Source organism: Schistocerca piceifrons, chromosome 7 (assembly GCF_021461385.2).
Source record: "Schistocerca piceifrons isolate TAMUIC-IGC-003096 chromosome 7, iqSchPice1.1, whole genome shotgun sequence".
Classification (NCBI taxonomy): domain Eukaryota; kingdom Metazoa; phylum Arthropoda; class Insecta; order Orthoptera; family Acrididae; genus Schistocerca; species Schistocerca piceifrons.
In genome coordinates, this window is record NC_060144.1 from 181,516,179 (window position 1) to 181,531,761 (window position 15,583).

The window sequence follows — 15,583 nt, forward strand, 5'->3', positions numbered from 1 at the left end:
TAACGCTGTAGGCCTCGGGATGTGGACTGTCAGAAGTCTGGACTTAATTCTTTCGCCGATTCTGAGCAGAACCTACTTATTCCTTATTTTATCCGTCCACCTGATTTTCAACATTATTCTGTAGCACCACATTCCAAAGCTTCGCTTCTCTTCTGTTCCGGTTTTCCCACTGTCCATGATACACTAACATACAGTACTGTGCTTCAAACGTACATTCTTAGGAAACTCTCGCTGAAATTAAGGCCAATCTTTGATACTAGTAGACTTCTCATGGCCACAAATGCCATCTTTGTCTGTGCTAGTATGTTTATTATGTCCTCCTTGCCTCGTCCGTCATGTGTAATTATGCTTACAGTGTAGCAGAATTCCTTAACTTCGTGTTCTTCCTGATCCGTAATTTTCATTGTAAGTTTCTCGTTGTTCTCATTTTTTTACTTCTCATTAATTTCATCTTTTTTCGATTTATTCTCAATGCACATTCTGTGTTCATTAGACTGTTCATTCCATTCACCACATCCTGTAATTCTTCTTCACTTTCATTTAGGACAGCATTGTCCTCAGCGAGTTTTATAATTTGTATCTTTTCACTTTGAATTTTAATTCCACTCTTGAAACTTTCTTTTATTTTCGTCATAGCTTCTTAGATGTATAGACGGAACAGTAGAGGTGAAGGTGTACACTCCTGACTGCCAATATTTTTCATCCGAGCTCTTTGTTCTTGGTCTTCTAGTGTTATTGCTACGCCTTCGTTCTTGTACGTATTGTATATTACCCTCATATCCCTACAGCCCACGCATATTTTTCTCAGAATTTTAAACAACTTGCACCATTTTACACTGTCGAACAATATTTCTAGGTGGTCAAATCTTATGAAAGTGTCTTGAGTTTTCTTCAGCCTTGCTTCCATTATCAACCGCAACGTCAAAACTGCCCCTCCGGTGTTTTCATCTTTCCTAAAGCCAAACTGATCGTCATCTAACAAATAGTCTGTTTTCTTTCTCGTTTTTCTGTATACCACTCTTCGAAAAATGGTTCAAATGGCTCTGAGCACTATGGGACTTAACATCTGAGGTCATCAGTCCCCTCGACTTAGAACTACTTAAACATAACTAACGTAAGGACATCACACACATTCATGCCCAAGGCAGGATTCGAACCTGCGACCGTAGCAGCAGCGCGGTTCCGCACTGAAGAACCTAGAACCGCTCGGCCACAGCGGCAGGCTATATACCATTCTTCTCAACAGCTTTGAAGCATGAGCTGTTAACCAGATTGTGCGATAGTTTTCGCAGTAATCTACTCTATCTTCGGAATTGTGTGGATAATATTTTTCCTAAGGTCTGATGGTACGTCGCCAGATCTACTCTTTCTATCTTCGGAATTGTGTGGATAACATTTCTCCTAAAGTCTGATGGTACGTCGCCAGTCTCATAGATTCTACACACCAACTTGAGTAGTCATTTGGCTGCCACATCACCCAATAATTTTGGAATTTCCGAAGGAATGTTAGCTATCTCTTGTGCCTTATTGTACTTAAATCTTCCAGAGCTCTTTTAAATTCTTAATCTAATACTAGGTCCTCTATGTCATCCCCGTCGATTACAACGTCATCAGATAAGTCTTCCTCCTCCAGAGACTTTTACGGCACCCTTTCCGCCTATCCGCTCTCTCCTCTGCAAACAGTGGTATTCCCATTGCACGCTTAATGTTACAGCCCTTGCTTTTAATTTAATCTAAAGTTGTTTTCACTTTTGTATATGCTGTTCACACGACGATAATTTTTTTTCGATTTATTCACATCCTTCATACAGCCATTTCACCTTTGCTGCCTTTTATTTGCTTTTTATTTAATTCCTAACGGATTTATGTTGCTGTATTCCTGTCTTTCCCTGAACTTTTGGTACTTCCATCTTTTGTCGATCAATTGAAGTATTTCGTCTCTTACCCAAGTAAGGTTGCTGTAATCAGACACGACATCAAACTAATGCCAACAACAATAATTCACTAAGATGCCGACGTCGCAAACGAAAGGTGCAGAGACAGGGAAGGTACATGAGTATATGGAATGGGCAATCCAGTACACGATTGGAGATTATAAGCCTCTAATGAGGGGGATCAGATACGCGATTGTAGGGGAGCGAATAGAAGAAGAATTTATAGGAGAATATGGACTTCGTACTACGAGTGAAAGAAGAAAGTCCGCGTTCTGAAACACATTTCAGCGAGTAGTAGCTAACACACAGCTGAAAAATCACAAATGGAGAAGATATTGTTCGAACATGCACGGTGACAAGGGAAGAGTCCAGGTCTATTACATCATGGTCAGACAAAGATTTCTAAATCAGGTATTGGATTCAGAGCTGTACCCAGCAACTGATACAGACTCTGGCCACAATTTAATACTAATGAACAGCAGACTGAAGTTTAAAAGGACAGTTCGGGAGAATCAATGTGGAAAGAAGAGGGTACTGAAGTAATAACGAGGCGCACCTGAATTTTTCTAAGGAGGTAGTTTTTTTTTTTTTTGGTCATCAGTCTACTGACTGGTTTGATGCGGCCCACCAAGAATTCCTTTCCTGTGCTAACCTCTTCATCTCAGAGTAGCACTTGCAACCTACGTCCTCAATTATTTGCTTGACGTATTCCAATCTCTGTCTTCCTCTACAGTTTTTGCCCCCTACAGCTCCCTCTAGTACCATGGAAGTCATTCCCTCATGTCTTAGCAGATGTCCTATCATCCTGTCCCTTCTCCTTATCAGTGTTTTCCACATATTCCTTTCCTCTCCGATTCTGCGTAGAACCTCCTCATTCCTTACCTTATCAGTCCACCTAATTTTCAACATTCGTCTATAGCACCACATCTCAAATGCTTCGATTCTCTTCTGTTCCGGTTTTCCCACAGTCCATGTTTCACTACCATACAATGCTGTACTCTAGACGTACATCCTCAGAAATTTCTTCCTCAAATTAAGGCCGGTATTTCATATTAGTATACTTCTCTTGGCCAGAAATGCCTTTTTTGCCATAGCGAGTCTGCTTTTGATGTCCTGCTTGCTCCGTCCGTCATTGGTTATTTTACTGCCTAGATAGCAGAATTCCTTAACTTCATTGACTTCGTGACCATCAATCCTGATGTTAAGTTTCTCGCTGTTCTCATTTCTACTACTTCTCATTACCTTCGTCTTTCTCCGATTTACTCTCAAACCATACTGTGTACTCATTAGACTGTTCATTCCGTTCAGCAGATCGTTTAATTCTTCTTCACCTTCACTCAGGATAGCAATGTCATCAGCGAATCGTATCATTGATATCCTTTCACCTTGTATTTTAATTCCACTCCTGAACCTTTCTTTTATTTCCATCATTGCTTCCTCGATGTGCAGATTGAAGAGTAGGGGCGAAAGGCTACAGACTTATCTTACACCATTCTTAATTCGAACACTTCGTTCTTGATCGTCCACTCTTATTACTCCCTCTTGGTTGTTGTACATATTGTATATGACCCGTCTCTCCCTATGGCTTGTTGTTGTTGTTGTGGTCTTCAGTCCTGAGACTGGTTTGATGCAGCTCTCCATGCTACTCTATCCTGTGCAAGCTTCTTCATCTCCCAGTACCTACTGCAACCTACAACCTTCTGAATCTGCTTAGTGTATTCATCTCTTGGTCTCCCCCTATGATTTTTACCCTCCACGCTGCCCTCCAATACTAAATTGGTGATCCCTTGATGCCTCAAAACATGTCCTACCAACCGATCCCTTCTTCTGGTCAAGTTGTGCCACAAACTTCTCTTCTCCCCAATCCTATTCAATACTTCCTCATTAGTTATGTGATCTACCCATCTAATCTTCAGCATTCTTCTGTACAACCACATTTCGAAAGCTTCTATTCTCTTCTTGTCCAAACAATTTACCGTCCATGTTTCACTTCCATACATGGCTACACTCCATACAAATACTTTCAGAAATAACTTCCTGACACTTAAATCTATACTCGATGTTAACAAATTTCTCTTCTTCAAAAACGCTTTCCTTGCCATTGCCAGTCTACATTTTATATCCTCTCTACTTCGTCCATCATCAGTTATTTTGCTCCCCAAATAGCAAAACTCCTTTACTACTTTAAGTGTCTCATTTCCTAATCTAATACCCTCAGCATCACCCGACTTACCTCGACTACATTCCATTATCCTCGTTTTGCTTTTGTTGATGTTCATCTTATATCCTCCCTTCAAGACACCATCCATTCCGTTCAACTGCTCTTCCAAGTCCTTTGCTGTCTCTGACAGAATTACAATGTCATCGGCGAACCTCAAAGTTTTTATTTCTTCTCCATGGATTTTAATACCTACTCCAGATTTTTCTTTTGTTTCCTTTACTGCTTGCTCAATATAGAGATTGAATAACATCTGGGAGAGGCTACAACCCTGTCTTACTCCCTTCCCAACCACTGCTTCCCTTTCATGTCCCTCAACTCTTATAACTGCCATCTGGTTTCTGTACAAGTTGTAAATAGCCTTTCGCTCCCTGTATTTTACCCCTGCCACCTTTAGAATTTGAAAGAGAGTATTCCAGTCAACATTGTCAAAAGCTTTCTCTAAGTCTACAAATGCTAGAAACGTAGGTTTGCCTTTCCTTAATCTTTCTTCTAAGATAAGTCGTAAGGTTAGTATTGCCTCAGGGGGTCCAGTGTTTCTACGGAATCCAAGCTGATCTTCCCCGAGGTCGGCTTCTACTATTTTTTCCATTCGTCTGTAAAGAATTCGTGTTAGTACTTTGCAGCTGTGGCTTATTGTTCGGTAATTTTCACATCTGTCAACACCTGCTTTCTTTGGGATTGGAATTATTATATTCTTCTTGAAGTCTGAGGGTATTTCGCCTGTTTCATACATCTTGCTCACCAGATGGTAGAGTTTTGTCAGGACTGGCTCTCCAAAGGCCGTCAGTAGTTCCAATGGAATGTTGTCTACTCCGGGGGCCTTGTTTCGACTCAGGTCCTTCAGTGCTCTGTCAAACTCTTCACGCAGTATCGTATCTCCCATTTCATCTTCATCTACATCCTCTTCCATATCCATAATATTGTCCTCAAGTGCATCGCCCTTGTATAGACCCTCTATATACTCCATCCACCTTTCTGCTTTCCCTTCTTTGCTTAGAACTGGGTTTCCATCTGAGCTCTTGATGTTCATACATGTGGTTCTCTTATCTCCAAAGGTCTCTTTAATTTTCCTGAAGGCAGTATCTATCTTACCCCTAGTGAGATAAGCCTCTACATCCTTACATTTGTCCTCTAGCCATCCCTGCTTAGCCATTTTGCACTTCCTGTCGATCTCATTTTTGAGACGTTTGTATTCGTTTTTGCCTGCTTCATTTACTGCATTTTTTATTTACTCCTTTCATCAATTAAATTCAGTATTTCTTCTGTTACCCAAGGATTTCTACTAGCCCTCATCGTTTTACCTACTTGATCCTCTGCTGCCTTCACTACTTCATCTCTCAAAGCTACCCATTCTTCTTCTACTGTATTTCTTTCCCCCATTCCTGTCAATTGTTCCCTTATGCTCTCCCTGAAACTCTGTACAACCTCTGGTTCTTTCAGTTTATCCAGGTCCCATCTCCTTAAATACCCACCTTTTTGCAGTTTCTTCAGTTTTAATCTACAGGTCATAACCAATAGATTGTGGTCAGAGTCCACATCTGCCCCTGGAAATGTCTTACAATTTAAAACCTGGTTCCTAAATCTTTGTCTTACCATTATATAATCTATCTGATACCTTTTAGTATCTCCAGGGTTCTTCCATGTATACAACCTTCTATCATGATTCTTAAACCAAGTGTTAGCTATGATTAAGTTGTGCTCTGTGCAAAATTCTATCAGGCGGCTTCCTCTTTCATTTCTTAGCCCCAATCCATATTCACCTACTACGTTTCCTTCTCTCCCTTTTCCTACACTCGAATTCCAGTCACCCATGACTATTAAATTTTCGTCTCCCTTCACTATCTGAATAACTTCTTTTATTTCATCATACATTTCTTCAATTTCTTCGTCATCTGCAGAGCTAGTTGGCATATAAACTTGTACTACTGTAGTAGGTGTGGGCTTCGTATCTGTCTTGGCCACAATAATGCGTTCACTATGCTGTTTGTAGTAGCTTACCCGCATTCCTATTTTCCTATTCATTATTAAACCTACTCCTGCATAACCCCTATTTGACTTTGTGTTTATAACCCTGTAGTCACCTGACCAGAAGTCTTGTTCCTCCTGCCACCGAACTTCACTAATTCCCACAATATCTAACTTAACCTATCCATTTCCCTTTTTAAATTTTCTAACCTACCTGCCCGATTAAGGGATCTGACATTCCACGCTCCGATCTGTAGAACGCCAGTTTTCTTTCTCCTGATAACGACATCCTCTTGAGTAGTCCCCGCCCGGAGATCCGAATGGGGGACTATTTTACCTCCGGAATATTTTACCCAAGAGGACGCCATCATCATTTAATCATACAGTAAAGCTGCATGCCCTCGGGAAAAATTACGGCCGTAGTTTCCCCTTGCTTTCAGCCGTTCGCAGTACCAGCACAGCAAGGCCGTTTTGGTTATTGTTACAAGGCCAGATCAGTCAATCATCCAGACTGTTGCCCTTGCAACTACTGCTATAGCTTACCCCTACTTTTTTTCAGAATCTCGAACAGCTTGCACCATTTTATATTGTCGAGCGCTTTTTCCAGGTCGACAAATCCTATGAAAGTGTCTTGATTTTTCTTTAGCCTTGCTTCCATTATTAGCCGTAACGTCAGAATTGCCTCTCTCGTCCCTTTACTTTTCCTAAAGCCAAACTGATCTTCACCTAGCGCATTCTCAATTTTGTTTTCCACTCTTCTGTATATTATTCTTGTAAGCAGCTTCGATGCATGAGCTGTTAAGCTGATTGTGCGATAATTCTCACACTTGTCAGCTCTTGCCGTCTTCGGAATTGTGTGGATGATGCTTTTCCGAAAGTCAGATGGTATATCGCCAGACTCATATATTCTACACACCAACGTGAATAGTCGTTTTGTTGCCACTTCCCCCAATGATTTTAGAATTCTGATGGAATGTTATCTATCCCTTCTGCCTTATTTGACCGTAAGTCCTCCAAAGCTCTTCTAAATTCCGATTCTAATACTGGATCCCCTATCTCTTCTAAATCGACTCCTGTTTCTTCTTCTATCACATTAGACAAATCTTCACCCTCATAGAGGCTTTCAATGTATTCTTTCTACCTATCTGCTCTCTCCTCTGCATTTAACAGTGGAATTCCCGTTGCACTCTTAATGTTACCACCGTCGCTTTTAATGTCACCAAGGGTTGTTTTGACTTTCCTGTATGCTGAGTCTGTCCTTCCGACAATCATATCTTCTTCGATGTCTTCACATTTTTCCTGCAGCCATTTCGTCTTGTCTTTCCTGCACCTCCTATTTATTTCATTCCTCAGCGACTTGTATTTCTGTATTCATGATTTTCCCGGAGCATGTTTGTACTTCCTCCTTTCATCTATCAACTGAAGTATTTCTTGTGTTACCCATGGTTTCTTCGCAGCTACCTTCTTTGTACCCATGTTTTCCTTCCCAACTTCTGTGACGGCCCTTTTTAGAGATGTCCATTCCTCTTCAACTGTACTGCCTACTGCGCTATTCCTTATTGCTGTATCTATAGCGCTAGAGAACTTCAAACGTATCTCGTCATTCCTTAGTACTTCCGTATCCCACTTCTTTTCGTATTCATTCTTCCTGACTAATGTCTTGAACTTCAGCTTACTCTTCATCACCACTATATTGTGATCTGAGTCTATATCTGCTCCTGGGTACGCCTTACAATCCAGTATCTGATTTCGGAATCTCTGTCTGACCATGATGTAATCTAATTGAAATCTTCCCGTATCTCCCGGCCATTTCCAAGTATACCTCCTTGTCATGTGATTCTTAAACAGGGTATTCGCTATTACTAGCTGAAACTTGTTACAGAACTCAATTAGTCTTTCTCCTCTTTCATTCCTTGTCCAAAGCCCATATTCTCCTGTAACCTTTTCTTCTACTCCTTCCCCTACAACTGCATTCCAGTCGCCCATGACTATTAGATTTTCGTCCCGCTTTACATACTGCATTACCCTTTCAATATCCTCGTACACTTTCTCTATCTGTTCATCTTCAGCTTGCGACGTCGGCATGTGTACCTGAACTATCGTTGTCGGTGTTGGTCTGCTGTCGATTCTGATTAAAACAACCCGGTCACTGAACTGTTCACAGTAACACACCCTCTGCCCTACCTTCCTATTCATAACGAATCCTACACCTGTTATACCATTTTCTGCTGCTGTTGATATTACCCGATACTCATCTGACCAGAAATCCTTGTCTTCCTTCCACTTCACTTCACTGAACCCTACTATATCTAAATTGAGCCTTTGCATTTCCCTTTTCAGATTTTCTAGTTTCCCTACCACGTTCAAGCTTCTGAAATTCCACGCCCCGACTCGTAGAACGTTATCCTTTCGTAGATTATTCAATCTTTTTCTCATGGTAACCTCCCCCTTGGCAGTCCCCTCCCGGAGATCCGAATGGGGGACCATTCCGGAATCTTTTGCCAATGGAGAGATCATCATGACACTTCTTCAATTACGGGCCACATGTCCTGTGGATACACGTTACGTGTCTTTAATGCAGTGGTTTCCATTGCCTTCTGCATCCTCATGTCGTTGATCATTGCTGATTCTTCCACCTTTATGGGCAATTTCCCACCCCTAGGACAAGAGAGTGCCCTGAACCTCTATCCGCTCCTCCACCCTCTTTGACAAGGCCGTTGACAGAATGAGGTTGACTTCTTATGCCGGAAGTCTTCGGCCGCCAATGCTCATTATTTGTCAAAATTTTGGCAGTGGCGGGGATCGAACCCGGGACCGAAGACGTTTTGATTATGAATCAAAGACGCTACCCCTAGACCACGGGTACATCATCAAGGAGGTAGATACGACGATAATATTACTGTAGGTAATTCAGTTGAAGTGGAACAGACATCTCTACAGACGGTATTTACAAAAGTCGGACACGCAAACATACACTATATGATCAAAAGGATCCGGACACCCGGCTGAAAATGACTTAAAAGTTCGTGGTGCCCTCCATCGGTAATGCTGCAATTCAATATGGTGTTGCCCCATCCTTAGACTTGATGACAGCTTCCACTCTCGCAGGCATACCTTCAATCAGGTGCTGGAAGGTTTCTTGGGGAATGACCGCCCATTCTTCTCGGAGTGCTCCACTGAGGAGAGGTGTCGATGTCGGTCGCTGAGGCCTGGCACGAAGACGGCTTTCCAAAACATCCCAAAGGTGTTCTATAGGATTAAGGTCAGTACAGGCCAGTCCATTACAGGAATGTTGTGTAACCACTCCGCACTATAGGACTTAACACCTGAGATCATCAAAGACGTGCATTATGAACAGGTGCTCGATCGTGTTGAAAGATGCAATCTCCATCTCCGAATGGCTCTTGAACAGTGCGAAACTAGAAAGTGCTTAAAACATCAATGTAGGTCTGTGCTGTGATAGTACCACGCAAAACAACAAGGGGTACAAGCCCCCTTCATGGGAAACGCGACCACACCATAACACCACCACCTTCAAATTTTACTGTTGGCACTACGCACGCTGGCAGATGTTCACATGGAATTCGCCGTACCCACACCCTGCCATCGGATCGCCACATTGTGTACCGTGATTTGTGCAGTGTTTAAGCTCCTTACACCAAGCGAGGCCTCGTTTGGCATTTACCGGCGTGATGTGTGGCTTATGAGCAGCCGCTCGACCATTAAATCCAAGTTTTCGCACCTCCCGCCTAACTGGCATAGAACTTGCAGTGGATCCTGATGCAGTCTGGAATTCCTGTGTGATGGTTTGGATAGATGTCTGCCTATTACACATGACGACCGTCTTCAACTGTCGGCGGTCTCTTTTAGTCAACAGACGAGGTCGGCCTGTACGCTTTTGTGCTGTATGTGTCCCTTCACGTTTCCACTTCACTATCAGATCGGAAACAGTGGAATGATGGATGTTTAGGAGTGTGGAAATCTCGCTTACAGACGTATGACACAAGTGACACCCAACCACCTGAGCACGTTCAAAGTCCGTGAGTTCCCCGGAGCGCCCCATTCTGCTCTCTCGCGATATCTAATGACTACTGAGATCGCTGGTATGGAGTACCTGGCAGTAGGTGGCAGCACAATGCACCTAATATGAATAACGGATGTTTTTGGTGATGTTCAGACACTTTTGATCACATAGGGTAAGTGCAAAGAAGGTAACAGCTAAGTAACAGATGAAGTGCTTCAGTTGACAGACAAAAGAGGGAGGTACAAAAACATTCAGGGGATGATTGTAATACAACAGTATAAGTCACTTAGTAATTAAATGAATAGGAAGCGGAGAGAAACAGAGGCGAAATGGCTCCAAAAAATGTGAAGAAATCGAAAAAGAAGTGGTCGTCGGGAGATCTAATTCAGAATATAGAAAACTCAAAACAACCTTCGGTGAAACAAGGGCGTCGACATAAAGAGTGCAATGTTTTGGAAAAAAAAGTGGACTGATAACGTAAGAAATGAGGAGGTCCTCCACAGAATCGACGAGGAGATAAAACATGTAAAACATAGACAAGAAAAAGAGACAGATTGATAGCACTAATGTTAATATATACGGTAAGAACATCCGTGACACATGAGGGAAATGTGGAGTGTGAATTGTACAGGGGACGACAGAGGTTGGAATATAAATAAGAAATAACTGCGGATGTTGGAGTGCAAGTGCTGTTTGAGATGATCAAACAAGTCAGAAGACTGATGAAAAGAAAGTGTAGTTGAGTACTAGTTAATTACTGAAATGATCTTAAGGGATTGTTGGCCGGGAGACCCCATGTAGGGTTGTTCGGCCGCCGTATTGCAAGTCCTTTTTAGCTGACGCCACTTCGGCGACTTGCGAGTCAATGATGATGAAAGACACACAGCACCCAGTCATCTCGAGGCGGAGAAAATCCCTGACCCCGCCGGGAATCGAACCCGGGACCCCTTGCGCTGGAAGCGAGAACGCTACCGCAAGACCACGAGCTGCGGACTGTTAACTACTTGTAGCTGTAGATGGAAACATATTCAACACCTATAGATGGAAACATATTCAACACCTTTGTGCTGCTACAAACGCCATAACGCCGTTGCAGCATTAATTCCATAAGGCTATCCTCACGCTAGAAGATGTCATTGCTTCTCTCATGACGCCTCCTGTCCGTGTGGGACATGCCAACTGAACAATCCATTGAATACTTATATACAAAAACAAGAAATGAAAAACGAATTTTATTTACATAGCTACATGAAGACCATTTACAGTTCCTTTTTCCTTAAAAAATTGCTAAGTATCCCTACTAAAGAATTTCTCCATGGTATAGAAGAAGTTGTTGAAGAGAAACATCTTTAACTTACACTACTGGCCATTAAAATTGCTACACCACGAAGATGACGTGCTACAGACGCGAAATTTAGCTGACAGGAAGAAGATGCTGTGATAAGCAAATGATTAGCTTTTCAGAGCATTCACACAAGGCCGGCGCCGGTGGCAACACCTACAAAGTGCTGACATGAGGAAAGTTTCCAACCGATTTCTCATACACAAACAGCAGTTGACCGGCGTTGCCTGGTGAAACGTTGTTGTGATGCCTCGTTAAGGAGGAGAAATGCCTAACATCAGGTTTCCGACTTTGATAAAGGTCGGATTGTAGCCTATCGCAATTGCGGTTTATCGTATCTCGACACTGCTGCTCGCGTTGGTCGAGATCCAATGACTGTTAGCAGAATATGGAATCGGTGGGTTCAGGAGGGTAATACGGAACGCCGTGCTGGATCCCAACGGCATCGTATCACTAGCAGTCGAGATGACAGGCATCTTATCTGCATGGCTGTAACGGATCGTGCAGTCACAGCCCGATACCTGAGTCAGCAGATGGGGGCGTTAACAATACAACAACCACCTGCACGAACAGTTCGACGACGATTGCAACAGCATGGACTATCAGCCCGGCGACCATGGCTGCGGTTACCCTTGACGCTGCATCACAGACAGGAGCGCCTGCGATGGTTTACTCAACGACGAACCTGGGTGCACGAATGGCAAAATGTAATTATTTCGGAAGAATCCAGGTTCCGTTTACACCATCATGATGGTCGCATCCATGTTTGGTGACATCGCGGTGAACGCACATTGGAAGCGTGTATTCGTCAAGGCCTTACTTACGTATCACCCGGCGGGATGGTATGGGGTGCCATTGGTTACACGTCTCGGTCATATCTTGTTCGCATTGACGGCACTCTGAACAGTGGACGTTACATTTCAGATGTGTTACGACCCGTGGGTCTACCCTTCATTCGATCCATAAGAAACCCTACTTTTCAGCACGATAATGCATGACCGCATGTTGCAGGTAGTGTACGGGCCTTTCTGGATACGGTATAGAAAATGTTCGACTGCTGCCCTGGCCAGCACATTCTCCAGATCTCTCACCAATTGAAAACGTCTGGTCAAGGGTGGCCGAGCAACTGGCTCGTCACAATACGCCAGTCACTACTCTTGATGAACTGTGATATCGTGTTGAAGCTGCATGGGCAGCTGTACCTGTATACGACATCTAAGCTCTGTTTGACTCAATGCCCAGGCGTATCAAGGCCGTTATTACCGCCAGAGGTGGTTGTTCTGGGTACTGATTTCTCAAGATCTATGCATACAAACTGCGTGAAAATGTAATCACATGTCAGTGATAGTATAGTATATTTGTCGAATGAATACCCGTTTATCATCTGCATTTCTTTGTGGTGTAGCAATTTTAATGCCCAGTAGCGTACATTTGTAAACACTTCTACTACTGTCAGACATTTTGTTTCCATGGGTAGATCGGAGGGTTTTACAGTTGCACATATCACCCCTTTCTGCGCCAAAGCTGGACTGACTTTTTTCTTCTAATATTGCAGTTGTGATTATTGACGTCATTCTCAGACTCTGATGGATTATTGATAACGAATTTCATAAGAATATAAATGTACACGGAGTTTGATTTGAAGAACAACTGCAACTGTTTTGGTGGTTATCGTACGGTGTGTAAATCTTCTATTTCTTCTTATTTTCTCAGAGGTTGATTACAAAAAGGCGTAGAAATTGTTATGCATGTTTTGTCTACACTTTAATACACTGAAGCAATGTATTCTCCTACAACTCAGATCAGACGATTTTCTGGTCACGGTAAATAATTCATGGCAGCACCAGTGTGAACAATTTTCATTGACATATGGAGCAGACACTGTAAAATATCAATACTTGCGAAACATATTTCTACGTAGTTAACTCGTACTGTGTGATTGGTTGCGGAAAAAGGGACTACTGAAGCATTTGTGTCGGTTCTGTTGGGGTGAAGGACTAGGACGGCTGGGTTAAACTGGATATATACATCTACGTCTAGATACAAAAACTCGGCAAGTCACCATACATTGCATGGCCGAAGATATCTTGTGCCACTAATTATTCGTCTTTCTGTTCCACTCGCAAATGAAGCGAGGGGAAAAGTATTGTGTATATAATACTATGTATGAAGTCTTTATATGCGATCCCTCAGCCTCTCATCCATCAACAACAAAACTCATCGAAATTAAATAATCACGCAAATTCTCTGAAATAAATTGTACCACCACAGTATCGACTTTACTACTGGCCGGAAAGGGTTAGCTCTCCTGCAGCTCGCCATCTTCCTCCGATATGAAAAAAAAGAAATGAGAAAAAAACTTTGTAGATGCTGTGGCAGAAAGTTACAACATTAAAAGTTAAATGTCTCGGCAATACTTCTTGCTGGAGTCGTAGACAGTAACAGACAGAATTAATACTAAAAATCTGTTTACTTTTAATATCTGACACTTTTGCCAGAGAAGCATTTTTCTCTTTCTTTTACTGACAGATATGCATATTGATGTGGACGTATCTAAGGGTTCATATTATCTGAATAGCGCTCTCACAGAAATTGGTGACATTCTACTTGTAATAATGGAGAAACGCTGTTGGGTCTTTGTTCCAAACTTTTCATTTTACTGCATATAAGTATGTAAACTATGTACTTCTTTTATAGTGGACTGCTGTTTAGAATGTCAGGTAATAATACCGATTTCATATTATGCTCACTTTTTATTCAAATTTAGTATGTATTACAATGTTCACGCTGTCATCAGGTGAATTTGGTTTGTTTAAATCTTTAATTGCCTTTATATCCGAAACATGTGACGTGTTTTTGATAGACTGCAGTGAGACTTGGTGGTTTTGTATTGTTTAGGACTAGTGACGAAACAGTAACTGTAGTTACGAAACTGAAAATTTTCTGTATATTTTTTCATGTACGTAGGCCACATTCTTGTCCCAACAATGCCTGCAAAAACATGTCGCTTGTGTGCCGCAAACGCATCTCCAGGTGTAAACAGAATTAAAGACACAGACAGGATTGACTTTGAGGCGCTCTATGAACCTACATCAAGAGTGGCTGAGGCGGAAAATCAGTGTTATTTGCTACTTGAAATGATCCCAGAGGAAAAATTCATGCAAAAAGAGATAACTGTAACTCCTACCCAGAGACCGAATACAAAGAGTATCAGCGTTCGCTGCTAATGGCATTTCATAAAACATTTCTGTTCTTGCAGAGTCATGAAGAGGAACCAGATCACAACTATCGATGACGACGCCTTCCAGAATGTCACTTCTCTGAGATCTCTGTAAGTTTCTAAACTATTTATTACGGTTCAGAGAGCGAAGAACGCTATTGTCAGATTGGCTTAAATTCTAAGCGAATGAACTTTATTTCGTGAAGTCAGTAAGACTTATTCAGATGAGAAATATCTTAAAAGCAAAAATTATTATTCATAATTAGAATGAGCAATATTATTACAGTTTCAAATAGTTTCTGAAAGAATGTATTTTCTACATGAATGAAGATATATACCTGATGGAGATTTTAACTTCAGCTTGGAAAGTATGTGGTTGTTGGCACCAGCTGTAAGATGCCAGTTCATGGCTGCTGGTGGGATTGTGGAGACGCTATACGCATAAGTACACTAACTTTTCGCCATGGCTTCATCCATGTATGCGTATGTCACATATACCACACACATCTCCTCCTCTTACCCCCCTCCCCCTCTCTTTCTGCTCAGCTATGCCCCTCCAATCACTTACCTCCTGAAACACATTCTGATACTACCCTCAAAACATGCTGGTTCTGCAAGGCAGCTGAGATGTCAGGCAGTGCCATCTTTTTCACCCCACCCTCAACCATACTGAACAGGCGGATAACAAGGCGAGTTAACATTGTGTTATCATCCACTTCTGACCTATCTTTAAAATTTCGTGTCTCTCACTCTGGGGGAAGTTAACTTTGAAATCTGTTGAAAAATTTGTGCTAAAGAAACAAATAAGGATGCACTCTAATAAGAAAAATGTATTAAAAAATATTTCTTGTGTAGGCATACATGCATATATCTCTAT

At 42.0% G+C, this 15,583-nt stretch overlaps 1 protein-coding gene across 1 annotated transcript in view; it reads left to right on the forward strand.

Moving 5' to 3' along the window:
- Positions 1–15,583, forward strand: part of LOC124805536 (lutropin-choriogonadotropic hormone receptor-like) — a 650,587-nt gene that overhangs the window by 437,515 nt on the left and 197,489 nt on the right. The window contains exon 6 of the mRNA XM_047266105.1: positions 14,746–14,817. Coding sequence (XP_047122061.1) covers positions 14,746–14,817 — 72 coding nt within the window. The remainder of the gene's footprint in view (positions 1–14,745; positions 14,818–15,583) is intronic.